Source organism: Rhinolophus sinicus, linkage group LG09, assembly GCF_036562045.2.
Source record: "Rhinolophus sinicus isolate RSC01 linkage group LG09, ASM3656204v1, whole genome shotgun sequence".
Taxonomy (NCBI): Eukaryota; Metazoa; Chordata; class Mammalia; order Chiroptera; family Rhinolophidae; genus Rhinolophus; species Rhinolophus sinicus.
The window spans coordinates 82,175,443-82,203,316 of record NC_133758.1 but is presented as its reverse complement, the minus strand read 5'-3'; the positions used below and the strand labels follow the sequence as shown (position 1 = coordinate 82,203,316).

The 27,874-nt window shown below is 40.5% G+C and overlaps 1 protein-coding gene and 1 pseudogene across 2 annotated transcripts; one reads left to right on the top strand and one right to left on the bottom strand.

Moving 5' to 3' along the window:
* The first annotated feature begins 3,819 nt into the window (after positions 1 to 3,819).
* On the top strand, positions 3,820 to 13,498 carry LOC109437108 (small ribosomal subunit protein eS8; annotated as a pseudogene).
* A 2,392-nt stretch (positions 13,499 to 15,890) lies between these two features.
* On the bottom strand, positions 15,891 to 26,173 carry CLDN12 (claudin 12). Of its 2 annotated transcripts, XM_019716515.2 has the most exons (4): positions 26,036 to 26,173; positions 24,557 to 24,618; positions 19,807 to 19,861; positions 15,891 to 19,218 (listed from the first exon to the last, which is right to left on the bottom strand). In XM_019716515.2, the coding sequence occupies exon 4, from the start codon at positions 19,191 to 19,193 to the stop codon at positions 18,459 to 18,461; it is 735 nt and encodes a 244-aa protein (XP_019572074.1). In that variant the 5' UTR covers positions 19,194 to 19,218; positions 19,807 to 19,861; positions 24,557 to 24,618; positions 26,036 to 26,173; the 3' UTR covers positions 15,891 to 18,458. The 2 variants fall into 2 exon arrangements, with proteins under 2 accessions (XP_019572074.1, XP_019572066.1); XM_019716507.2 differs by lacking the exon at positions 19,807 to 19,861.
* Positions 26,174 to 27,874: the final 1,701 nt, after the last annotated feature.

Here is a 27,874-nt window from a genome sequence, read left to right as displayed (position 1 = left end):
TTAAAAAGGGAGGGAAAAGGTGAAGGGGAATAAGAGGTTCACATTTCCAGGTACAAAACAAATAAGTCACAGGAATGTAATGTACAGCACAGGGAATATAATCAATAATATCGTGACAGCGTGGTACGGTGTCAGGTTGCTGGACTTACGGTGATCACTTCTTTATGTATATAAATGTTGAACAACGATGGTGTACACCTGAAACTGATATAATGTTGTATGTTGGCTATATTTTTTAATAAAAATCTTTTAAAAAATTTACCCAAATCCTTCAACTCTGAGATCATTGTTAACATTTTGATGTAGTATATCCATGCAGTCCTTTTTCTTTTCATGGATATTCTTTTATTTCCTAAAGTGGAATCATATTTTACTTGTTGTTCTATAACTTGCTTTTTCAATTAACTACAGATCCTAAGTATTTTCCCATGCTATTAAATAATCCTTTAAAATAAATTTCATAACATAAGTAATACATGTTCATAGTCATATGTTCAAATGATAGAGAATTGTATCAAGACAAAAGTAAAATTCTGTTTATCTCACCAATATCCCATTTTAAATATGACACAAAAATAAAATTATAAAGAAAAAAACTGATATATCTGATAACATAAAAATTAAAAACTTTGCAAAGCAAAAAACCATCACAAAGTATAAACAATAAATGACAAACTGGGGGAATATTTTCAGGGCAAATGACAGGTAAATGATGAATTTCCTTATTATGTAAAAATCTTTTTCAATAAAAAAGATGCTCAAGAACGAGCAAATTTTTTTAAATGGTATAAATATGTGGCACTTCACTGATAAAGAAATACAAGTGGCCAAACAAAAGAAAGTGGGGAAAAATAGCCATAAGAAGATGAATATCCCCATTCATAAATAAGTGAAAATTAAAACAAAAATGAATGTGTTTGCTAATATTCATCGTTAATATAATGTGAAGAACTACCCTCAATCACAGGGGAAATGGAAATCTTTGAAGGGTGGATTGGCACTAACAACATTTTAAATACACATCTTTTCACTTAGAAATTCCACTATTTGGTCTTTATCCTACATAATTAAGTATGTAAAGAGATATGTACAAGGATATTTGTTATAGCATTGTTTGAATATCAAGTTCCAATATTTATTAATAAATGAACTTAAGAAAAATAGCGTATGAAACCATTCCTTGGAATTACTTAGATTAACCACTAGATGTCACAATTGTTCCGTAAAAATAAAGCCATATCCCAGTAGACTGAATTTGAAGGTCAGAAAGAACCTTCTGTATATAACATACCAGGGATGCCAAAAAAATGTATACAAGTGGACACATTGATCAACGTTGCTCAAGCAGTAGTTCGCCATAATCAGATGCTGATGGTAACCACTTTGAGCACCTCTTGTAATTGCAGAAGTCAAATGTGACTTGTATTCATCTTTTGTTATTGGTATATATTACAATTTCAATAGTTTTTCTTTCTTAAAATGTATATGCATTATTTTATATATATATGTATATATACATATATATATATATACATATAATATTCCTTTACTTTAAAATAATTGTTACTTATACAATTGCACCCAGTGCAATTCTAAAACAAAGGCAGTTTACCACATAACAAAGTATTTTGCAAAAGATCATGTCACAAAGTGATCTTCAAATTATTTTAAAAAATGCTTTTCTGATGAAGTCGCAATGAGTTTTTTTATGCTTTTACAAGGCTTTAGCCTACAATGCACTAAAATTGGGTAGGCTTATATGGTAGGATTTAGGACTTCCCAGGAGGAATTTAGGCATCAAAGAATCTCACCTCTAGCACGTATACATTTCACCGTTGAAGGTTAATTTTGAGGAATTTTAAGAGTTTCCAATCTTTAGGAGCAGCATACTAACTTTAAAATACCTCTGCATGAAGTGACCTTTAATAACTACAGCTCAATGGTTTTAAAGATTCATCAGGTTTTGCCTAGGAAACAAATGGAGTGTGGCTCAGCCTGGGCTCCCCACGTCCACTCTCTTGTCCTTTAAGGTAAATGACACAATTTAATGTGATCTTAATACTGAGAAGTATATATTGGGAAACCGAAGACCTTAGAAAACATTCAGCTTATCAAAATCCATATTGTCACAGGTTATTTCTTAATGTTCTCACATTAAGCTGCATACTTCATGCTGATATAAAATAGTCACAAATATATTAGGAAACAGATATCACTTACTTGCTTCTATACTTGTAAACTAATGCTAAGGCAAATATTGAAATTGAATCCATATTTAGTTTCTGATTAAGGAGTTTCAAATTTAAAAATTGCATACAGACATAGGGCTAAATAAATGTTTGGTCTTAAAATAAGATTTCCTTAAAAAAAAAAAAAAGAGGCAGGAGACACAGATTAAACAGGAAAGTGAATCAACACTGTTAAGTGATAATTTTAGGAAGAGCTGCTCTCGTTAATTTAGTTTTATATCAAGGATAAAATAAAATCATAATAATGAAAAGTTCCTTAAGCATTCTTATAACCAGTGTTTTAAACTCTGTCTCCAGTAGGTTGGTTGCCTCCATTTCATTTAGTTCTTTTTCTGGAGTTTTCCCATTCTTTTATTTGGGATATGTTTCTTTGTTTCCCCATTTGAGTGCCCCTCTGTGTTTGCTCCTATGTATTATATAGATCTCCTACATCTCTGTCTTTGCCGGGTGGCCTTATGTAGTAAGTGTCCAGTGTAGTCCAATGGCACAATCTCCCTGATCACCTGTGCATGTTTTCCACGAGTGTCCCATGAGTGTGTTGTCCCATGTGTGTGTTCTGTTGTAGTTGAGCCTTGATTGTTTTTGGCACGTCAGTGGGTGATGGACTCTCAGGCTGACTGGCTGCGAGGACTGGCTATACTCACGACATATGGGCTGCTGTGTAGGGGCTGACCCCTCAGAGAGGGAATTGCCCAGTGGGCTCTTGTGCCTGTTGAGACCACCCTTTGGGTGTGCTGTTTGTGGGGTAATGAGATAGTGCTCTCGTGTCATCTGAGGCTGGCCTCTGGGTGTGTTGTTCCTGTTGTCTCTTGGGAGCGGCTCCCATGCAGGCCAGTTTCAGCTTTGCCCAGGACTGGCCCATGGCTAACCGGTAGAATCCACAAAGCCATAAGCGATTGGTTGCTGCCTGTGCTGGACTTGGAATCATGTGGGGATGGCCTCACTGTGAACAGAGGTCGGCTGCCACCAGTTTTGAGCCAGCAGCAGCTTAGCAAAAGGTCCAGGGTCCCCCTCAGCCTGCTGCCACTGGCTGGCTGCTGTTAAGTCCCAGTTGCTGACAGAGCCATCTTAGGTGCACAGGCCAGGCTGGTTGTCCTGGTTCTGACAGTGCCCCTGATGATACCACCTGAGTTAGGTGGGGCAGGGTCCCAGGGAGTCACTGGAGTGTAACCAGTGGTTTTCACAAAGTTAATGAAGGTTCAGTTCTTTCACCAGTGCTGAGTCTGTTGCTACTCTGTAAAACACCCAGAGAACACGGTGACCAGCTGCTGCTTGCCTCGGGCCTGCAGATCCCTGCGAGCTGCCCGAGGAAGGCTGCAGAGCTAGCTGGATCTGACCACCCACCATAGAAAGTTTTCCAGACTACCATGGCGTGTCTGTTGCTGTAGAAGCCTCCCAGAGCTTGCAGGGTGGGGCTAGTTGCCCTGGAGCCAAGAGTGCCCTATGTGATGCCACACTAGCTGGATGGGACAGGGTCCCAGGGAGTCATCAAGGTGGGGTACGCACAGACTTCACCAGACCAATGCAGTCTCAGATTTGGCCCTGTGGGAGAGGGTTCGACACAGGAAAGATGGTGCCTGCCTATAGGCTACACGTGAGGCAGGCTCCATACAGGGATAATGGCAGCTGTCTCTCTAGTCCTTGCCCTGAAGCCACACAACTCAGTTTTTCCTTGTATATCTCTGGTGCCTCTCGAGTTGTAGCCCCTCTGCCCGAAGCCAGGGTGAGTTCTTGCCAGTAAATGAGTCTGTGTGCAGAACCTTTAAGAGCTCTGGATTTCTAGCCATCTTCCTTCTTACCAGGACAAACAGAATCCTTGCTGATTTTCACCACCAGATGTTGGGGAAACTCCTCTTCCCAGGACAGGATCCCTGGGCAGGGGAGTATGGTTTGGGGCTGGGGTCTCTCACTCTTCGGGGGGGGATACACACTGCCGAGATGTCCCATCCATTGCTCTACTACTACATGTGGGTTTGGGGTCAGCCCGTTGTGCATCTCTGACCCCCCTACCAGTCTCAACATGGCCTCTTTTTTATATCCTTAGTTATAGGGATTCTGATCAGCTAGTCTTCAGATGATTCTCGAAGTTGATTGTTCTATAATTTAGTTGTAATTTTAATGTGATCATAGGAGGAGGCAGGCATAATATTTACTTATTCTGCTATGTTGGACCTTTTCTTGAACATATTTCTAATGTTGTGCAACCATCACCAGAGCTGGGTCCTTTTGTGGTGTTTCCTCCACCAACCCCAACTCCTGTACACTATAGTGGAGCCAACTTTTCACTGGTCCCCTCTCCCAAGGTTGTTACTTCAGAACTTAAATATTATTTCTTATTCCCATATTTCCCCCCAAAACCCTAGTAGAGGTATGTGTGGGGGGTAGGTCTTAAAACTATTCGTTCAAGTACTTTCTTATTTAGGAAGGCCAGTTTACCTAGAAAATGCTTTGTTCCTTTGGATTCATAATGCATTTTGAATGAAAACATACTTATCCAAATCCAAACATTTACATGGAGTTGGCTTTTGTTTTTTTCTGGGTAGACAAACCACCTACAAAGAAAGATACACAATATGACACCCGCTTCACTTTCTTCTTTCTCTGCCCCAACATTAGGTAACAGTAAGCAGAACTTAAAGAAAAATGCATTGCACCCTCAACACTACTCTCTGAAAGAAATAAAGCAGATGTTATTGGTCTCAATGTACATATATAGAAACTGAGAAACAGGAATGGGGAATTTTAGATGCCTACCCAAAGTTGCCCAGCTGATAAGACAAGACCCAGAACTACCTAAGTTCTCCCACTCCACATCCAGTGAACTCTCTGCTATGTCCTACTAAAAAGACGATGAGGGAGATGGCCGGATCTCACATCTGTACTCATCTCTTAACTAACATTCTGGATTTGTTTTCAAGTCCACTAAGGTAATGAAATCATTCCCTCTCAACTTCCATATATAATTGATTATTATTGGTGGATTCCATATTTGTAAATTCACCTACACTAAAATTTTATTTGTTATCCCCAAATTAATCTTCAAGGACTTTCGTGGTCACTTGTGTACATATGCAGAACAGCAAAAAAATTGAATGGTTTGACTTCTGTGATTCCCAGCTGAGGTCAAACAAGGCAACACAGACTCTCCGTCTCAGACTCTCCTTTCTTTAGGGGCAGGTACAAGGAGACAGACGGGTAGGCTGCTGCGTGGCAACACCTATCTGTAAAATGTAAAGCAAAAATAGAGATTTGTTTTCATAAAAGTACTTATTTTTATGACCAGCACTCATTTGGGATCTAATATGGAGTTGGCTTTTATGAATAATAATCACAGTGGAACCAGGCATGCTGTGCTAGGTGCTTTATCTGCATTCCTTCTCCAAATCGTCTAATTCTTACAGTAATAACCCTAGAGGGTAGATGGCAGTCTCCTTTTTGCAGATGGAAATCTGAGGTTCAGAATGTGAATAATGAGGTAAGTAGGTTTTCCACTGCATAGCAAGGAAGAGGCAGTTTGGATAAAATCACAAGGCTGCTTGCCTCCAAAGCTGGTGTATCGCCTTCCCTTGAGTGCCCTCATGCAGCACCAGCTACATTAATTTGTGGGGTCCAGCACCAAATGATAAAGCAGGGTCCCTTGTTCAAAAATTAAGAATATCAAGACAGTGACTACAGAATATTAACCAAGGCAGGCCACTCTGAGCACAGGTCTCACGCCCATGAAGCCGCTCCTGGCCTTCAGAAAGCCCAGGTCCAGTGAGAGCTGGGGAAGGAAAAGTGTGCTTCCTATCTGTCCCTGTATGATTCAAGTCTACGCCACTGTGGAAGCACTGCTAATTCTCTCAGCAGTCTGACTACTTCGTTTCTAACAAAGAATTCAGAGGCATCCGTAGAAACAAACATATAAACACAGAAAAGCAGGCTGCCAGTCTGTTGATGTGTGACTGACAATAGCAGGATTTTTAAGTAAAACATAAATGATTTTTTTCTTTGCAATTTTTTTCTCATTGGACATCTTAAAAGTTTGATTCCTTAACTTCTTTACCACATAGTTTTGTTCTCTGAATAAACTGAATTTGTGTCCATCCTTCTTTCACGGTATCATTTCTAAGGACACAGAATTTCACTTGACTTGAGCAGTTACAGATACTTGTTTTAACATGAAGTGTTAGGGTTTCCTTAATTCCTGCTCTGTTCCCTGTGACAGTGAGCTTAATTCCACGGGCACTGAGGTTCTACCTGGGAAAATTCTCTGGTCTCTCCTTCACTTTAGCACTTACGGCTTTCACCAGCTTATTTGTCTGACAAGTTGTACAGGCTGGGTAGAGAGAGAAGCAGCCTAAAATGAGTAGGAAAAGTTGGCGTTTGATGCTTTCCATTCCCATGCCATTTTCCACTTGGGTCACATTTTCTTCTATGAATCTCCTTTCTTCCCCAACCAAGGAGCTCAGTCTCCTTAGACCTGTATCCTCTGGGAGCCCTGAAGCACCTAGTCCTGCCCCTTTTCAGGCCTAGTGTTAGCAAAAGAATCAGATTGCATTCACTATAGTGAAATGTCAATACAATTCAGCCTCCCTGTCCCAAACCTTTGTTTCGCTAGAGGGAAGTACTGTCTGTCAAGTCAACTGCCTACTGGATCTCAGAGTCAGCTATTTCCTCTGCTGGCTGGGAAACGATCAGTTTTATTTTCTTTCTGAAGGGCTGACCCTAGAAATAATTGGATGTTTATGATAAAAACAGATGATGTATTTTATAGGTATTTTAATTGTTCCTGGTAACCATGTAAAAACATAACCATTATGTATATCAGATTCATTTGACTGTAAGTATATTTAACTTCTATTCCAAACTCCATGTATATTTATTCTTCAGTTTATTTCTCTGGTAACATCAGCAGTCACTCACAACCTAACCAAAATTAGAAAGAACTGTGCTCCCAATCTAAGCTCGGATCTTTCTCACCTCCCACCAACATGCATGCTTCAGATTAGGCTGTTTTATCACATTTTGGCAATAAATATTCAGCACTTTCCAAGGGAATCAGGGATCATGAGAGAGATTTTTTTCTCATATGGAGCAAGAAAGCTCCCAACACCTCTTCATAGCATAAAAACAAATGTTCCTCAAGATTGGCCCCCTAAATTTGCTTTAGCTCTTTGTATTAGCCATCTATTGCTGTGTAACAAATCACCCCAAAACTTAGCATCTTAAAACAACAATAAGCATTATTTCATAGTTTGTGTGGGTCAGGAAGTTGGGGGCAGCTTGGCTGGGTGATTCTGGCTTGTGGTCTCTCAACCAGACTGCAGTCAGGATGTTAACCAGGGCTGCAGTCATCTGAAGGCGTGACCAGGATTGAGGAACTCTTCTTCCAACATGGCTCACTTCTATGGAGGGCACCCTGGTACTCGCTGTTGGCAGAAGGCCTCAATTCCTCCTATATTAACCATGGGGCTGTAAATGTCCTCACAACATGGCAGCTGGCTTCCCCCAGAGCAAGTGATCCAAGACAGAAAGGCGCAAGCTACAACATATTTTATGACCTAGAAACTCAGAAGTCACACTCTGTCATTTCTGCAAAATTTTCTTGTTAACACAGGTCAGCCCTGCTCAGTGTGGGATGGAAGCACACAAGGGTATGAATACCAGGAGGCAAGGATCTCTGGGGGCCATTGTAAAGGTTATCACATTTATCACACCACTCTTTCCATCATAAAGGAAATAGAAATTCCTTGAATGAGGAATATGACCAATCTAATGGTCCCTGAAAAGGGATATTCCCTCTTATTATCAAACTTGCATTCCTTGTTACACATTGATTTGTGAGATATTGTTAGTGGCAATAATTGCTAAAAGTCTTATCAGCTATGGGGAGTGAGAAACACCTCCTTCTAGATAATTCTTGTGTTGCTATACTATGCCAGGCAGTTAGCTGTCCCTGGCTCTATAATATTTGATGTACCCCTGTGTGTACTACTGCACAAGACCTTCCATTCGAACTTAAAAATCTTAGTCTCTGTTCTGAGAGGTCGTTGCTGAATTATGTTAAGTAGGGGAGAGAATAGGTTATATTTGAATTTTGTTATGTTCATTCTGTTGCCTGTGTACAGGGTGGATTGGTGGTAAAAGGGGAGATAGAGCAATCCTGGAGATAGAGTCCCTTTATGACAGAGAAAGTTTTATAGCTCTCAGCACTCATTATGATTCCTAACTTCCTCTTATCAACTAATCAGAATCTTTAGCAAATTAATCTTGCCTAAGCGATGGTGTATACTGCTAAATGTTTAAAAAACAACAATCAAAAATGGAGAGAGAGCGAGAGAGAGCAAGAGAGAGAGAGAGAGAGAGAGAGAGAGAGAGAGAGAACATCCAAAATCCTAACCTGTAGCATTTGTCAATTTCTATGGCATAAATACTTCCACCACAGCCAATGTCAAGCTACTAATGTCACTGGACAGGAGTTGGGAAGACATGTGCATAATTAGTCAGTACCACCTGGCTCCAGCATCCACCACAACCTTAGAGCTCTGAAAGCAGAAGCAGCCAGAAGCAGATTAGCAGGTCAGGAACGCAAGGGACCAGCTATGCCAAAACCCTCGCTCACATGTCCAGCAAGGGGGGAAGATGGGCTTCCTAGGCACCTGCTCACCTCAGAAGGGGGTTTCCATGACCTGGGTGGGGGTCCCCACTATCTGCAGCAGTTTCCTGGTGCTAAAATCCCTGGACCTTCTAGACCACAGGATTAGCCTGAGAGCAAAGGCAAGGAAAGGGATATGGAGGTAGAGGCAAATTATTTAAAATTACAAGTGAGTTATCTTGATTTATTTACTAGAAGTATCCTTTCAAATTGATGAGTGTGACTCTTGGAATGAGGCCACTAGATATCATGCAGTTAAAGTATCAATAGGGGAGAGATCCAAGCTGGCGAAGCAGATAAACGCTGGCTTGCCTCATCCCCTGAACACATGAAAATTACAACTAAATTATAAACAATCAACCCGGAGAACCATCTGAAGTCTAGCTGAACAGAAGTTCTATAACTAAGGTTATTAAGAAGAAGCCATGTTGAGACTGGTAGGAGGGGCGGAGACATGAAATGGACTAGTCCCTCACCCACATGTGGTGGCTGAAAATCAGGAAAGTTATCTTGGCCACAGAGGTTACCCATAGAGGAGCGAGGGACCCCAGCCCCACACCAGGCTCCCTAGCCAGAGTACTGGTGCTGGGAAAAGGAGCCCCCACAACATTTGCCTGTGAAAAACAGTGGGGATTCTGACCCTCCATTCAGGACAGAAGGATGTGGGAAACCCAGATGTCCCCTTAAAGGGCCTACGCACAGATTCACTCGCTAACAGGCGCTCACTCAGGCTCCAGGAGAGGGATGGTAACTCAGAAGGGGGAGGAGACATACAGGGAAAGACTGAGTTGTATAACCTTGGGGCAAGGACTCGAGGTACAGTCACCATTTTCCCTGTGTGGGATCTTGGCCTTGTGCAGACAGCAAGCGGGTGCCATCTTTCTTGTGTTAAGCCCTCCTCCATGCTCACGACCAAATCTGAATCTGAATTGGTCTGGTGAGCTCTGCTCACTCCACCCTGGTGACTCACTGAGACCTTGCCATACCTGTCGCGTCCAGCGCAACACAGGCAGTAAGTGAACGAGAAGGGGCGGCAAAGAGTTAAGAAAGTAAGAAACAGAAATCAAGAAAGTTATGAAACAGGGGCCAAGGGTCTCACAGCCTCAAAGGACTAAGAGCCCTGAATGGGGCCGGCCTGTGGCTTTTATTGATGCTACACAAGAAAGCAACATTGTTTTCTCCAAGGTCTGTGAAGTTCACACATTATATTAAACTGATTTGAACTAATTACCCCTGCCTGCAAGCAGCTGCACCATCAATTCCAGGGTGTACCTCCTGCAAACAGCTGAACCTTTATGCTTAAACCTACTGAAATGGATAGATGGAGAACTGATGTTATTACACCATTGAATCTCTTCCCAAGCAGGTTGTGGAAAGGAATGCAGCCACAGAGACATAAACTCTTCTTAACCGGGGGACAGTGGGGGTCTATGCCCACCTCTATCAACCCCGTGGGTTCTCCTGCTGGGCCCCACTCGACTGTGCCTGGCTTGAGTTGTCCCCCGTGTGGGGAATCTTACTCGTCATTGGTTAACCAGCCATCCTTCGGGGCCAAACAGGGAGACATAAGGTGTAAGCACAAAGGTGAAGCAAAGTCCCTGAAAGGTTCCGTCTCACAGACTCTCCTTTCTTTAGGGGCAGGTATGAGGGGACAGACGGATAGGCTGCTGCGTGACAACACATACCCAGCACCATACCTCACAAGGTTTTATGGGAAGCTGAACCTTATGGAAGTGGCAGGTGGCAGTAGGCCTCCGAGTGTCCTGGTTTTTTGCAGAGCTACCTCAGGCCTGGTACTGTTGGCCGTCATCCTTGGTTTGCAGAGTGGCCTCTCACACATGCCTACAGGTACAGCAAAGGCAGCTACCAACCGATTGCTTTGTACGTCCTACCATGTAGTCCCAGCTTATCACAGACAGGGGCTGATCTGGGCCTGCATCAGAGACCCTCCCAAGAGGCCCCAGAACCAACATACTTGGAGATTGGCTTCAGAACACAGCACAGCAAAACCCAATTAGTCCTACAAGTGGCACACCCAAAGCGCAGTCTCAACAAGCTCCAGTGCCCACTGGGGCAAACCCTGCTCTATGTGGTAATACCCCCACCACACAGCAGCCCGTAAGCTGTGGATGTGGCCAAACCCCACAGCCAGTTGGCTTGAGGGTGAATCCCAACCACTGATGTGCCAAAAGCAATTACGACTCAACTATAACAGGAGGGCACAGACAACCCACACAAGGGACACTTCTAAAACACTTGGCTCAGATGACCAGGAAGACTGTGTCACTGGGCCCCGCAGGACATCTACTCCATAAAGCCACCTGGCCAAAACTGGGAGACATAGCAGATCTACCTAATACAAAGAAACCAACACAAAGAGGCAGTCAAAATGAGGAAACAAAGAAATACGTCTCAAATGAAAGAACGGGAGAAAACTCCAGAAAAAGAACTCGATGAAATGGAGACAAGCAACCTACCAAATATAGAGTTCAAAACAATGGTTATAAGGATGTTCAAGGAACTTAGTGAGAATTTCAACAAAGAGATAGTAAGCATTAAAAAGGACATAAAAAACAACCAGTCAGAAGTGAAAAATAACTGAAATGAAGAATGCACTAGAAGGAATCACCAGCAGACTGGATGAGGCACAGGATTCAATCAGCAATTTGGAACACAAGGTAAAAGAAAACACCCAATTGGAACAGCAAAAAGAAAAAAGAATCCAAAAAAGTGAGGCTAGTTTGAGACCTCTGCAACAACGTCAACGTAACAACATTTGCATCATAGGGGTACCGGGAGAAGAGAGAAAGCAAGGGATAAGAGAACCAATTTGAGGAAATAATAACTGAAAACTTTCCTAACCTGGCAAAGGATATAAGCCATACAAGCTCAGGAAGCGCAGAGCATCCCAAACAAGATGAACACAAACAGGCCCACACCAAGACACATCATAATTAAAATGCCAAAGGTTAAAGACAAAGAGAGAGAATCCTAAAAGCAGCAAGAGAAAAGCAGGTAATTATCTTCAAGGGAGCTCCCATAAGACTGTCAGATGATTTCTCAACAGAAATGTTGCAGGCCAGATGGATTGGCAGGAAATGTTCAAAGTGATGAAAAACAAGGCCCTACAATCAAGATAACTCTACCCAGCAAAGCTATCATTCAAAATCAAAGGACAGATAAAGAGCGTCCCAGACAAGAAAATGCTACTACAAACCAGTACTACAAGGAATGTTAGAGGAATTTTTTGACACAGAAAAATAAATAAAATGGCAATAACTACAAATCTACCAACAATTATTTTCAATGTAAATGGAATAAATGCTCCAATCAGAAACATAGGTTAACTGAATGGATAAGAAAACAAAACCCTTTCATATGCTGTCTACAAGAGTCTTCAGATTGAAAGTCACATAGACTGAAAGTAAATGAATGGGAAAAGATATTTTATGAAAATGGAAACAACAAAAAAAGCTGGGGTAGCAATACTTACACCAGACAAAACAGACTTTAATAGAAAGTCTATAAAACGAGACAAAGAAGGACCCAGTAATCCCACTTCTGGGTATTTATAAAAAAAAAAAAAACCCAAACGCTAATTCAAGGGGTCGTGTGCATCCGTATGTTCATTGCAGCATTATTTACAACAGCCAAGATGTGGAGGCAGCCTGGGTGTCCGTTGATAGAATGGATAAAGAGGAGGTGGTACATATATACAATGGAATATTGCTCAACCATAGAAGCGAATCGGTTCTTGCCACCTGTGGCATGGATGGACCTGGAGGGTATTGTGCGGAGTGAGTTGGCTTATATGTGGAATCTAAAGAATAAAATAAACAAAACAGAAACTCATAGACACAGAGACATTTTGATGGTTGCCAGATGGGAGAAGGGATGAAGGGGGTGGGTGAAAAGGGGAAGGGATTAAGAAGCACAAATTGGTTGTTACAAAGTTGTCATAGGGTCTCTTTCCAATCGACGCTGAGCCATGAGCATCTCGGGACAAGTGGCACAAGTGCCGCAAGACAAGCGGCAAGAGAAAGCCCTACCACAAGAAGCGAAAATAGGAGCTGGGACGCCCAGCTGCCAACACTAAGACTGGACCCTGCCGCATACACACAGTCCGTGTGCGTGGAGGCCACAAGAAGTACCCGCATTGAGGCTGGACGTGGGGAACTTCTCCAAGGGCTCCGAGTGTTGTACATGCAACACAAGGACTACTGATGTTGTCTACAATGCATCCAACAAGGGACTGGTCCGCACCAAGACCCTAGTGAAGAACTGCCTCGTGCTCGCTGACAGCACACAGGACAGACAGTGGTATGAGTCCCACTAAGCATTGCCCCTGGGCCGCACGATGGGGGCCAAGCCGACTCCTGAGAAGGAAGAGATTTTAAACAAAAAACGATCAAAGAAAATTCAGAAGAAATGTGATGAAAGGGAAAAGAACGCCCAAATCAGCAGTCTTCCAGAGGAGCAGTTCCAGCAGGGCACGCTTCTTGCATGCATCGCTTCAAGACCAGGCCAGTGTGGCCGAGCAGATGGCTGTGTGCAAGAGGGCAAGGAGCTGGAGTTCTAGCTGAAGAAAATAAAGGCCCGGAAAGGCAGATAAATCCTCCTCCATCCTCTCTTAGAATTATAAGACCCGGTCTTATATAATACTGGGTCTTACATTAATCTTTACTCCAAAAGACACATTAGAGCTGATTGTCCAGCTAGGTCTTATTTTCGGGGAAACATGGCATAGTGTACACCTGAAACTGATACAATATTGCATGTTAGCTATATTTTTTAATAAAAATGTTTTTTAAAGTATCAATAATGACTTTTCTTAATGAGAAGCTGCTACCTTTTTCTATAAAGCAAAACCCTGGAGACTGGAATATATATTGTCTTTCTACAGAGGATTTTAGTGAACAAGAACCACTCAAAATCATGATTACTAGCCTCCTGCTAACAGGACCTAGTCACACTGGGTTTTTCATACAAAAATACAGAAAATTTTCTCTTCTTTCCTCATCCACCATCTTACTTTCTTCCTCAACATTTGCAGAATTTCTTTTATAGAAACAGTCTGGAATGTTGGCATATTTCCAAACAAAATAAATACAACAAACTAGCCCAAATCCCCGTTAATAGCAGATTTGGGTATGAATACCAGGCGGGATATAGCTGTGCTTTTTCTCCCCGAGTTCCACAGTCCTGCAGTGAGGACGAAAGGGCTCTGGTGTTTCATGGCACTGACACAGAACCTTCCTGGGCTGGAGGGTGGTGAGCAAGCACAGGGAGAGTGACCTTCTAGAAAGCTTCCTCCAATGTGGGGACAGGGAGTGAGGGAAGAGACAGTCTTTAGACTAACCTGTAAGTATGCTTTAGGATTGAAGATATTGCTAATCAATGGAAATGGGACAGCTAATTAAGAGTCCATCGAGTTCTGTGGTCTTGTGACTTTGATTTACATCTCTTCCATAGGAACCTTTCCTTTTTAGTTTTTCAGGACAGAAGGCCTGACAAAAGCTCTTCAAAATCCCTCCTAAAAGTTATTTTATACTTTGGAGAGAACTTCGGCTGTAAGTTTCTATGCTTTTCTATAAAAATGAAGAGGTCTCAGATCAGGAGAAAGAAGCATAAAGCAAAAAATGAAACTGACAAGCTGCGCATTTCCTCAAGATTAGTCTCAAGTTATGTATTTTAAATGGAAATACCACAAAAGCAACGGTGTGGCCTTCTCATCGCATAACAGGAGTTGCATGATGTTGGTTTCTCTTATTATTGGTGATAAACTTGATTACTCAGTTAAGGCTGTGTCTGCCAAGTTTATCCACTATACTCGTAAAGTCACTATTTTTCCCACTGAAATTATTAATTTGTGGAGTATTTTGTGATTACATAAGTATCCTGTTTTTCATCAAACTTTCACCAACTAGTTTTAAGTTTACTGATGTCTTCCTAACCTAACTCCATGTTTTTCCCCTATTACTTGGTATTTTATTGTAATAAACAGCTTTTCTTTCTTCCCCACTTATTTATATCAGTATGAACACATGGATTTTTGCTTTCTTCCATGGGTTATAACCAACTGATTCTTTATTTTGATGCTCAGGTTTCCCAGATTTGGCCAGTGGGAACCTCTTCAAGCTGGCACATACTACGTAACTTAGTAAGTCTCCGTCATTCTTTGAGCATTTCCTTACTTTCTGGAAGAACATGTGCCGGGCTCATCTTGTTCTTTCCTTTCCCAGGGCTGGAATCAGTTTTTCCTCCAAGGAAATGTGTAGGGTATATTTTTAAAAACTGGTCTTGGATAGCAGTCACAAGTTATCTGTATTTCTCATTTCTGGCTGGTAAATCAGTCTCTTGTCAATTTGATTAGTATGAAGGAATTCTCTAGCATTTAGTCACCCTCAGTGAGCCTGCCCAACTGCGAGGCTGACTCTGGATTGTGGTGTGTTAGCATCATCAGCCGTGGATGCCCAGCGTGAAGCAGCTTAGATTTCCAGTGCAACGTATGACTCTGCCATGTAAGGTACCGTGTGTTCATGAGAGAACTATCCCCAGGAGGCTATAATCCAAAAAACGGAAAGTGCATCCCTGGTTTCAGACATTTTAAGGTGACTTACCTGTCGGACCACTTCTCATGGAAATCTCAAGTTCTTCAGAGTAAGGAAATTCCTCCTACTTAACCACTTGATAACTCCCAATCTCCAAAATCAGAGAGCATTAGAAAACTTCATTGATAAGGCAAATCTGGCACATAGACTCCATTTAGTGCTTTTTCGTGGAATGTTAAAACAGCCCAGTAAACTCCTAGGACCACTCTTAGAAACAGATAAAGGGTCTTGCTGTTTCTGAAATAATAAATTCAGTCTTCCATTCCTTTCCAGTTGCTATTCCATGGAGCTTTAAATGGGGCTGTGTCTTCTTCAATTTACGTATATTTGAGAAACATTTCTCAAAATATTTCACCTTAAAGCATTGAGGAAATTGAGGACAGAAACAGAAACTTGTAAAAATACATCTTTTAATAACATCAAGAAGTACAGTGCAGTTTTATCGAGGTTAGCTTACAACAAACATATCATCTGTTACAGTGTATATTTACATGTAAAATAAACTTAGGGTTCTTTTCTCCCATACCTGGATAAACCCAATCTGGTACATCATACCACATTTAAAGTTGTTTTTCAAACTGGCTTCTATAAAAGGCCATTAACATTAATAGCTTGTAAGAACAAAAGAAGATCCCCTATCTCAATGATAGCCTGATGAATGCTCAAAAGTTACAAAAAAAAACACCAAAAACTGTAAATACTTGCTTTCCTTTGATGGTTTTCAAGAATAGCTAATGATAGCAAATCTAAATATTAAAGACAATAAGGGAAAACAGCTGTTTCTTTTGTCTAGCGAATCTATAATAAAATATTCATTTAAGGCTACAGATTATGAAAAGAATCCAAAAGATTCTCGTAGGAAAAGCTTTACATTTATATTTATGATGCCATGGACTGAAAACTGACATTAATGGTTAAGTCTACTTTTAACAATGTTTATACAAAGAACAGGAGGATGGTGGAATTCTTGACACTTCTGGACAAAGTTAGTGAGAGAGGGGAATGAAATTAATTAGCAAAGGGGGAAATTAATATTAATCTCAAAATTCTACCTGCCATCACCATGGAATGATCAAGACTCAGCCCAATCGGAGAAGAGTTAAAAGGAATGGAACTAAAGGAAGTCAGGAGCTGTATATAACTAAAAAACCAGTCGTGCATGCTTTCTTCTGACGTCACTTAGAAATTATACACCTGGATTTATTTGCTATATACATAAACTAGTGTTAGAATTAGGAGGGGGAAAAAAGTACCACTTACATCCACAGAAGTAATCCAGAATCATACTCAGAAATGCAAAGAGACATAATAACTCTGTTACCATGCAACTAGCTGTTGGTGAAATCTGTAGTGGTTAATACAACAAAATCATTATGAACATAGTACTGATGTGCAGCAAATTACACCAATTAAATAAGCAGCTCACATTCACAAGGGTAAAGACCCTGTATCCCTGAATTTCTAAGCATTCATCTCAGTGTCAACATGGTTTCATCTAAATGTTAGGCCACTGGAAGAGAGATTTTAAATACTCCTCCCTCTTCAATACATCATTGTACTTTCAGAGGTGAAAGTGAACAATCTAATTTCTCTACCACTGTTGCCCATTCTAACAAATCTGATGTAGTGCTATTAAGAATGTCTAGGCAAAGGGAGGTGCGCTAAAAGATCCAATGAATTGAATTTCTAGGTTTCAGAATATTGCTGGCATTATACAATAAGCCTGTCTGCCAGAAACCCATGTCTCTGGTTGAAATATACTCCTGGATCAATGACTAAGGAATTAAAACCAGCTGCCCATGAAGTCAGACTGTTCCCTAATTGTTAGATAACAGTTTGACCTTCTCTATTAAATTTAAATTTCTTAGCAGATGGAACCAGGTCTCATACTTTTCATCTATCCTCTATAGCATCTGCTAAAGTGTTGGGCAGAGTTACACGCTCAAGGAAATACTCAGTGATGGCGGCAGAAACTGAATCAAGGGTGAATGTGGTCATGGTGAAGCCACATCTTACCTCACCCATCACCCAAAAGGCAGGCACCAGAGTGAATCTCTGATGTGTGTCACTGAAGAACAGATACTTGTTCCCTACCATTGTCTACAAGAGAACAAACCACTTGGGCCCCTGTTTTTTTCTCTCAGTCACTAAGATTATACATAGGCATGAGTACCACTTGGTGGATGTTATCTGGGCGGGGAAAGGTTTTTCTGCCTCAAAGGAAGCACCATTTCATCACATGGCACATTTTAACGTGAATAATACAATTTATAGACTCATCAACTTTTAAAATTATGTTAAATGTTCTCCATACTAATAGATAGGCTTATTGTCTGACATCACTTAAAATGCATTTTATTTTTAAACACCGGCATGAGGTAGAAGGAACTCACAAAAGACAGTAATCTTCAAAATACCAAACTCTATTCAATACAATCAGCCCCGAGAGAGAAGTAAGAAAAGTCACAGCCGTAAGATGGTAAACCAACTACTGTTAAGATACTACCCTTACCTGAAAGAAATTTCTTATACTTGAAATTGCCCCCATTTTTTTTTTTTTTTACCGATTTAACGTATTAGAGAAAAAGGACAACACACATTCTGAAATATTCATAAAGATCATATACAATAGCTTCTCATTTGTTCTCTCATTTGTTTTTACACTACCATGTTGCTGTAAATCACGTCAACTGTGACACAGGTCCTTTCCACTTGAATAACTGATCAGATATCAATGTGGAGGTTAAAAATCCTCCTAGCATAAGTAGCAAGATAAAAAGAATGATTCCCATTTAAAACAATGCACTTTTCATAAAAACTAGCAGCACTTCATTCTACCAGGACATATAAATTTGGCTTCATCGACTGGTCAGAAATAAAGGAAAATGTATACTGGTCCAAAACAGCTCCTTGTAAAGAGAAACGTGAGGCTAAAGGTTTTCTTTAACAACGGTTTCTCCATTAGGTGGTGTGGGAAACCACTGGAATGTCGATTTCGATGGCAGAGAGGCGGGAGCGTGATGAATAGGGCTGCGAGTAAGTATGCACACTGGGCGGGTGGGAGTACAGTGGTTGCCAGAAAGGGGAAGGCAAAGCTTTGCACGCACAATACCAAATAAACAGTAGAAGGGAAGTCATAAACAGGCCCCCAGCACTAGCAATGGTGACATACACTGCATAGTCAAATGTAAAGACTGGCTCGAATTTCCTGTTCAGATGGACGTTATAAAAGAAGACCCAGATGGATGGGGAGAGGCTCACAGTCCCCGCCAGGAAAAACAGCAGCCCGGCCACCAGGTGGCAGCCAGCGCTATTGACCAGACACTTGGCCAGTTTGATGTTGGGCACCGAGGACCTGAAGGCCGTGTTGCACATTCCAATCAGGCAGAGCAGCAGGGCGCCCATTGCGATCAGGATGCTGAGGGGCAGGGCAAACTGCAGGACCCGCAGGTCAAGCTGGTCAACCGACGAGTACCAAGTGGTGTCATACATCAGGCAGTCACTGCTCCCATCGTATCGGGCACACTTCACCCACAGGCCCGTGTAAACCGTCAGGTTCTTCTCATTTTTGTTGAATGTGATCAGCCGTAATTTTCTCCAGTTGGGAAGCAGAGTCCCTGCAAAGAGGCCTGCTACCGAGGCAATTCCACACAGGAAGGAGAGGACGGTGGCTGCGTGGACATCCCGACAGCCCATGGCAGGTGCAGTACCGTCAGTCAGACTAGGGGGCGACACACAAGAGTACAAATCATCAGGGGACAATAGGAGAGCAGAGTAGAAAGGGTGTTGACTGACAACACAACGAATGATGTCAACGAGAAGAGGAAATTCTGTCCTTGTATCCTCCGCATGTACAATATGAACATATATAAACCCAGGTGTGTGGTACCTCAGAGAACAGGAGCACACACATGCGCTTGGTTACCACTGACTGGTCAACTGAAGCCTTTACACGTGAGTATTTTTCTTCACAGCAAATCAGAAGAACAACCAGAAGAATTTCAAATTCTCTTAACATCACATCTGAAATTCTCTTTGTTGTCAATAATCACTCATTCAACATATGTATATTAAATATTTTCATGTGTCAGGCACTCAAACACACAGGGTCAGAGCACTTATCAACGACAAACACAAATTCAGCCTCAAATACCCATGCAAATATAAAACTAGAGTAGCACAAAGCAGAAGTGAGGGCGGCTCATAAAAGACAGAAGCGTAGGGAAAGAAGCACTACAGGACAGCGGGGGCGCTGAGGGCAGACTCTGAGCCAGACGGCTTGGGTTCTAATCCCCACTTCCTCACTCACTAGCGGAGCGACTTTGGGTCAGCTACAGAAGTTCTCTGTGCCTCATTTTTCTCATCTGTAAAATGGGAAAAATAAGAGTGTCTACCTCACAGGGTTGTTCTAAGTGGTCAATGAGTTAATATAATGTCAAGTGCTTAAAACACACCTGGCCCATTGTAAGTGCAATGCAAGTGTTAACTACTTCTTAGTATTCTGGCCAGTTCAGTGTTTGGCATACTGGAGCAGCTCAAAAAAACATTCGTTGAATAAATGGTAAATAAGAAAAAGCACACATTTCATTCTTATACACTAAGCATATTGGAAAATTACAAAACATATATGGATTCCTCTCCAATGAGGTAGTCAAATGAAAAGACGAGAACAAAGGTCCCTGAAATTATTCTGCTCAGCTACTTCCTGGCTGATTCAAGATGACTTGCATGCTTTGCAGGTTATTATATTATTGGTTATTGGTTATTATACCATTACTGCGCATATAAGATGAATGCCAAAGATTTCTAAAATAACAACAACCTATTTCTATTAATGCTATTGTAAGGAAAAGAAGAAAAGTAGCCAGGTCTTTCTCTCAACCTAAGTTAAAAGGCTGTGTTCTTTTTCTGTATATGACAAACTATAAAAACCAGTATTTTATTCAGCTTTAATTTCTTCAAAAGTTTGAAACTCACTCTCCAAACACCATTCAAATATTTTCTCTGCCTTCTACTATGCCCCGTATGAGGCAACAGAACAGACTACTTTAATAAGATGGCACATTTACTTCTCTCAGATCATGACAAAGGGGCAAGGGTGAGAATATTCTTATTTCTGGATACAGTACAGGTTTAGAGAACCCATCATCCTTTGCAGAGTCAAATATTATCTACTGAGATGGTGGAGTAGCATTCCTAGGAGTTCAGGGGTCAGAAAGAAGACCATGACCAAAATGCTATGAAACAGGGTTAGGACTTGATCAAATGTGTTTGAATGGAAGGCACTATGCTTTTTAAAAAACAATGTATTTGTATATTTAATCTAATCATATGAACTAGGAATAATTTTACTTGCAGAAAATATATAGGTATGTGTACATACCTATATACATATACATATATAAATGTGCAATATAAAATCAGTTTAAGCACAAGTGACCATTTTTTAAAGTCCTCAAGTCAAGCATAATTAGTTCTAAGTTTCTCCATTAATTTTACCACTGGTTTATCATGTTGTCTTCTGTCAATATTAACAAAAGAGCAATAGCTTAAGAAAATAATATGGATGAAAACAAAACAAAGGAATTACAGTCCTAATTTATTTTTTTTGTGCAAACTGGGGGTAAAAAACTGTCATGATTAATTTTAGCAACCAAGCACCGTGGTCCAGCAATGGAAACTGGTGGAGGTTTGGTGATATTTATACTGGAAAAGGCTACTAAATAAGGTCATATGCCAAAATTCAGCTTCCTGTTGGTTTCTGTTCATTTACCTGTCTCCCCCATACACTGTAGCCAGTTTGCATAGCACACAAGTCTTGCCTGTGTGCTATACAAACTGCCAGGCACACAAGTCAGTCAAGGAATATTTAAATAAATGAGTACTGGGCCCTGTTCTGGGGCTACTGTAACTCACAAACGTAGGCTATCGATAATGTAGACTTGGGCAAGGAAGTCGCCATTACTAAGCTGTCCTTCCTTCAGCAGGTATTTACTGAGTATCGAGCACATGCAAAGTACTGTGTTCGGCCCTAGAGGGCCACTGAGGCCACTGAGATCTGGACCTTGCCCCAGTGTGTTAACAGTCAGACTGGGGGAAAGAATATGCTGTGTTTTAAGAATTCAAAATGCTGACAGTGAATGAGTTGTATAATTACTACATAACAAGTAATTATTGTTAGGTATTAAGCAAAGTGAACCAACAAGGTACCTGTTTATAAAAATATGTATCATCCAGGGTTAGAGAAAGACTGAGCAATGAAAGATAATGATGATTTGATCAAAGTTGTAAAGACATAAGAAAAAGGATCTCACTGTTTCTTTCAAAGCTTCTGAACTCCTTCAGATAACCTACGCAGAGTCCTACCTAATCCAATCATAATTCCTTCCTGCTTTCAGAGGTAGGGGACAGATACCTGGGAATATCAATGTCACAGACTTTTCCAATCACATTGCCCTGTACCACAGAGTCCTAAAATGCAAATGGAATGAGATCAGGATGACTTTACTATGAATAAATTCCTTTAGTTCTTAGTCTATAGAATTATCAAATGACACTAATAAACAGGGATGAGTCAATATTTATTTCAGTCGTGTGTGTTCAAATTTATTCTGTTTCAAAGCAATCTATCAGTCCCCTGAACTTACCTTAGATGAAGTAGTCTTAGCTCAGATTCCAGCGACTGCCTAAAAGTGCTACTTAACAGAGCCAACAAGGACACCACGGCATTTTTTCAGAAGGGGAATACCAATTAACCCCAATTCTTTAGCTAAATTTCTGTCTTAGTGCTGAAATTGTCCTTGCTCTTTGTAACTTTCCTTGGCTGCTTTACTTTTATGCCATTCTTAACTCCGTACACATAAGATTTGGTAAATCTACATCCCACTAGAGGGATGAAGTAACATTTTACAGGGATAGTTGGGAGAAGGAGTATGTTTAGTGATTTAAAACTGTAAGATTAATGCTGATTCTCAGGTTAGGGTCTGTTCGGATTGAAAGGATAAAAAGGCCTCTACTCTTGTGCTATGCTATTGAATCCAGGATTTTTTTCACATGCAAATCCAATCATTTCACTACATTTCTTACCATTCAGTGATTTCTTATTTCCCACAGAATAAAGTTTCTAAAGTTCAAATCCCACTATGTGTTTCCTGATAAATTTTCCATTGTGAGTCCTTATGTCTCACTCTCCCACCTTACCTACTACAGTCTATATAGCTATACTTTTCTTTTAACGTCTCAAATATTCTCTTTAATTTGGCTAAGCACTTTTCCTCATGCTAGTCTTCCTCCTAGAACTTTCTTAATCCCATCCTATTCTTTGCTTAGCTAACACATATCCATTATTTCAGTTTCTAGTTTCCAGGCCCTAAACCTGGCCCTCCCTTCCCCTCCTTGTAATCTTCCTCTGCCCCTAGTTATATGTTCTGGAAGCACCTCTGTATTTTTCCTTTGGTAGCAGCGATTGTGCTCATAATTCCTTGTTCAGTATTTATCTTTCCCACCAGACTCTGAATTCCAGGAAGACAGAGAGCCTTCTGTTTTATTCACTGTGTCCAACACTGGAGCATAGAAGGCACTCAATTATTATTAAATGAATGAACAAACAAATGAAAGGTCTACGAGTATGGTCAGGATACAAAAAGTAATAAATCTGCTCTATTAACAACAGTCCCATTCATTCACATCCTGCGTTCTGATGCCTCCAAGCTGCTTTGAGACAGTGCCCCTGCTTTCCTCTTTATTTGCAAAGTCTCTCCCATTTTTTAAAACAAAGTTCATTTTCTTCCCCTAAAAACTTCCCAACAAAATGAAGCAATTCCCAGGTATTCACATACAAATCATGCTTCTAGAAATATCTAAGTTTGGCAACATTGATTAACTTCCTCTGTGGTCAATTATGACTGTGTTGTTTCTTGTGTTTTCAACTTAATAAGTATGTTACGTATTGGATATACAACTCTTCATCAACACTAGTTAACATGTCAAATTGTTTGCTTATCAAAGCTAAATAATTTATTATAGTTGTATTTATATTTTCTTTAAGATAGCAATGGGGGAAAACAAACAACTTTTGTCACATGAAAACCCCTTATTAGGTACTGTGAAAAATGTGCAAGGCTAGGAACACACTTTAACAAGTCTGAGGAGCACTCATTAGCACTAGTTGGGCGACAGCCTTGAGGTGGGTCCTACATACAGATGTGTGGGCTTGTCATTTCCATTTGAGAGGCAGCTTGATATTGAAGCCCAAGAGACCAAAGACCCAAATGCCAGCCATAGCCTACCATGTACAAACTAGACAAGACACCTAAGTCCTCTGAACCTCAAATACTCATCTGTAAAATGTCCCCCAAGGTAGTTGCGAAAGCGTGACTAGTAAAGCTCTTTGTAAAACCAAATAAGGTCAGAAATTTAAGTTTCTAATGATTATTAGTAAGATTATACACTTTCCTTAGCTAGGAACATGCTTTTCTTCTGAGCTCTCAGCAAACAACCACAGATGATTATGGCCATTTAACAATAACAACAGAGCATTCTCTTTGGAGCAGTTACTGACCAAATCAAATAAGGACTCTGTTTCACAACAACAGCTTCGTATTTGTTATTTGACTATCCATTCCATAATGACTTTCACAGAAGTAGATGGATAAAATTTGGTACACAATGAAAGGTTACCAAAGATATAATTTCAAATAAAAAATATTTTCAAAAGGATATCTGTTCTGTGGTTTTGAATAGAGTTCAAAGAAGTTTGGAACAGGAATAGTGACTAAGGGCTTTAGGAATTCAGACACATTACTATGCATTTTTTCAGGGACAATTCCAAGGAATTGCTGCATAAGAACATATGTAACAGCAGCTATAGTAATTCTTGATAGTAACAACAGCAGTCCCTTCTACCTATAATTTGGGTTTTCTTAGAAACTGTAGGGCATCACTCATTCCCCAGGGAGGTCTGTCCTGTAACTCCATTTGTCCAACAAGAGAAAAACGTACCATCTGATATCTGGCAGCAAAAAGAAGAGAAATGTAACATAATCAAAGGATGTACTTACTCTTTGAGGTACTTGAATAGTTCTAAAACAACTTTAATCAACTTAGAAGAAATGATCTGTGCCTAAAGAAATAGGAAAAATGCCCCAAGTTAATACAATACTTCTTTAAAACTCAATTTGAATTCACATGGATTAGCAATCATCTAAAACCAATGAAATGTTACACCAAAAGAAGTGGGCAGTAAGTGTTTTTAAAGGCAGTTTATTCTTAAATTCAAACATTATACGTAACATACAAAAGAAAAATTAACTCTCATTTTATGATTTGGCAAGATAGGAGAAATAAGGATAAAAATCACTTTTCTGTCTTGGAAATTAATTAGCAATATTTAATGAATTTTTTTAGATCCTTTTCATGACTATAGTGAAAGAATAAAGAGGGTGGAGGAAACACTGTGCAGTTAGTTGTCTTGGAAGTAAAAGAAACTCATTATGTTTCTTTTATATCTTTTTAAAGGATACAATACTAGGCAAAGTTTATCTGCACTTGCACATTCTAAAATTTGCAACTAGAATGCTTCTTTGAGTTTAGCGTTCCACCAGTGGCTCAACCTGCCATTCAAATGTTTCCATACATCCTTTTTAAGCATCAGCAACTTCCTCTTTAAATACTATTTATCTCAATAGGTAGCATGAGAATGAAAACTTGTAAACGTCTGAGAACTTCCTGGATTAAGGCTTTTATCACTAGCCCTATTATCATCACTATGTAGAATGTCGGACAGTCTGCACAAGAGATTTCAGATTATTTTTCTTTTCTAAATATGGTTCTTGGGTTGGTATCAAGCTTAATTCCTCATTCCAAAGTTAAGGAAATCGTTTTACAATTAAAAACACACCCTGTGATCTCTGAGCAATTATTTTAAGTGGGGTCAGAGTCTGGCCTTTCCCTAACGTGATGACGGCCCCCTTCCAAAGCGTGTAACAGAACGAGAGCTTCAGAGGAAAGCAAACCAAGCTTCGAGAGCAACCCACTCCCCCTCCTCTCCTCCCTCCCTCCCTCAGAGACGGTCCTTAAGAGCACCAGAGGCGGCAGAAAGAAAAGAAAAGGGGGGAGGAGGGAGTTCTCCTGGTTAGAGCCAATGGAAAGAGACCACAACAGTGACTGTTCACCCTCTCAAAACAAGCCCATCGCTGCTACAGTGAGTGGGTTTGAACCACAAGCAGACCATCATTATACAACCACCAGCAGCTGGTGATTCAAAAATAGCAACTTGCAGTTCCACAGGGCACACCCGGCCAGCCCGGCCCCAAGCCCGTCGCTGCTCCGGCGACACACCTCGACATTTCCATACTCCTGTGTACAAAATAAATTTCTAAAGCTGTATCCAATACCTTTCCTCATTCAATTTTCATGTGCACAAATGTGGTCAGCATTTTTCAACGTCCCTCATTCCCCTCGAGTTCGCTATTTTACACAAAATTCTCAACTACTTAAGTAAAAGACCCAGAAATCGGAACATTCTTTACCACACCTACCTGTTTCTCACATCCAAGGCATTTTACTCGCCCACACTGAGGAGCCTCTTACAGCGTCTCCCTCTCAGCGTCCCAGGAAGTGCGTTCCCAGCGAGGCGCACCGGAGGCTTCTGGGAACCTAGTCAGGTTCTCCCGAAGCCCTAAAAAGGGAATGCCCTGTATTAATGAGACTACAATTCCCAGAATCCACTGGGACGCCAGCCGCAGCAACATCCTGCGCCCACCTCCCGCCTTTCTCCCACCTCCCCCATTCCTGTTGCACCTTCAGTTCCTTTTACATTTGGGTTATAGGCCTTAAAAAAAAAAAAAAAAGTTCAACGGAAAACTACTGAAATTAGTTTTGAGTTGGGTACCCACGTAAATATTTCCCACTAAGTGTAACTTGCCTATAAGGTTTGTTAGCAAAAATCCTTTAATACTTTTTCCCCCACGAAGTATTTATCAAGGCACAAAGGGGAAAAGAGCTCAAACTCTAGAATTTATTTTGAAAATTTTCAAAGTTGCCAAGAGTTTGAATAATACAATGAACACCCACAAACTTACCTTTTAGATTCAACAATTGTCAACATTGGCTACATTCATCTTATCTCTCTTTATGTGTGTGTGATCATTTGAAAGTAGTAGGCATCATGACACATCAGCATCCTTTAAATTTTTTAAAATATATATTTAACTGCCTACGTTTATAATGGGCTCTGGTAGGTCTTAGTTGGGTGGCCTTGAGCAGGTTACCTTTCTCTGAGGTTATCTGGAAGATGAGGATAAGATTACCTACATCATAGGGTTGTCTTGAAAATTAAGGGACTTAATATAGGCAAAGTGCTGAGCACTTAACTAGCCATTAGCTATCTGATCTCACTACTCTCCCACACAATTTCAACTGTCCTGTCCATTTTTTTGTGGCTTCTCTTAAATGTGAAGTCTTGTTTTAGTCCTGAACATCTGAATTAAAATAAAGGATTCATAAGTCTTATATAGGAGTGATCTTTTTTTTTTTTACATAAAGGATGCTAAAGTGTCATGCCTACTTTCAAATGATCACACACACACACACACACACACACACACACACACACACAAAGTAGAAATAAAGTAAATGTGGCAAATGTTGATAATTGTTGAATCTAGAGAGAGTAAGTATATGGATGGTCATTGTACTATTCAAATTCTCTGTACCTTTGAAATTTTTCAAAATAAAAAGTTTGAGAAAAAACATCATAGTTTTAAACAAAAGTAAAGGATGGCATCCATCCCTATCCCTGTATGACCTTGGGCAACTTAAGTAAACTCTCTGTGCCTCAGGATCTCATCTGCAATAATAATTTACATAAAAAAATTATGGTGAGGATTAAACAAATTACATACAGAAGTTTACAACCATGTCTAACATACAGTAAGGACTATACATGTTTGCTATTACCATTTTCCATTTTGTGTTGCTCTGGTAGCAATTGGACTATTTGTTAGTTATGGAAAAAGGGGGAGAGGCTACTATCTGTCCACTGCTAGCACCTTCTCATCTGCCATACTTCAGTGGATGGATGTTTATCTAAGGCCAGAAGCAATCCAATCCCAAGGCCAGACCTAGAAATGTAATAATGAGAAAGAGAGATAGCATTTGGGTGGTAAAAGGATCTCTGGGTATAGATGGGCTTTGAGCTTCAGTCACTCTGGCAATAGAGGATGAATGATGGCAATGTAACAGTATAACTCACTTCAGTTCTCTCATCTATAAAACTGAATTGAATCAAATAGCTGTGTACAATCATTTTATAATTTATTTCCTTATCACTAGTGAATACTACCTGGTTAGCAGACTTTAGCTGGAATATATATGAA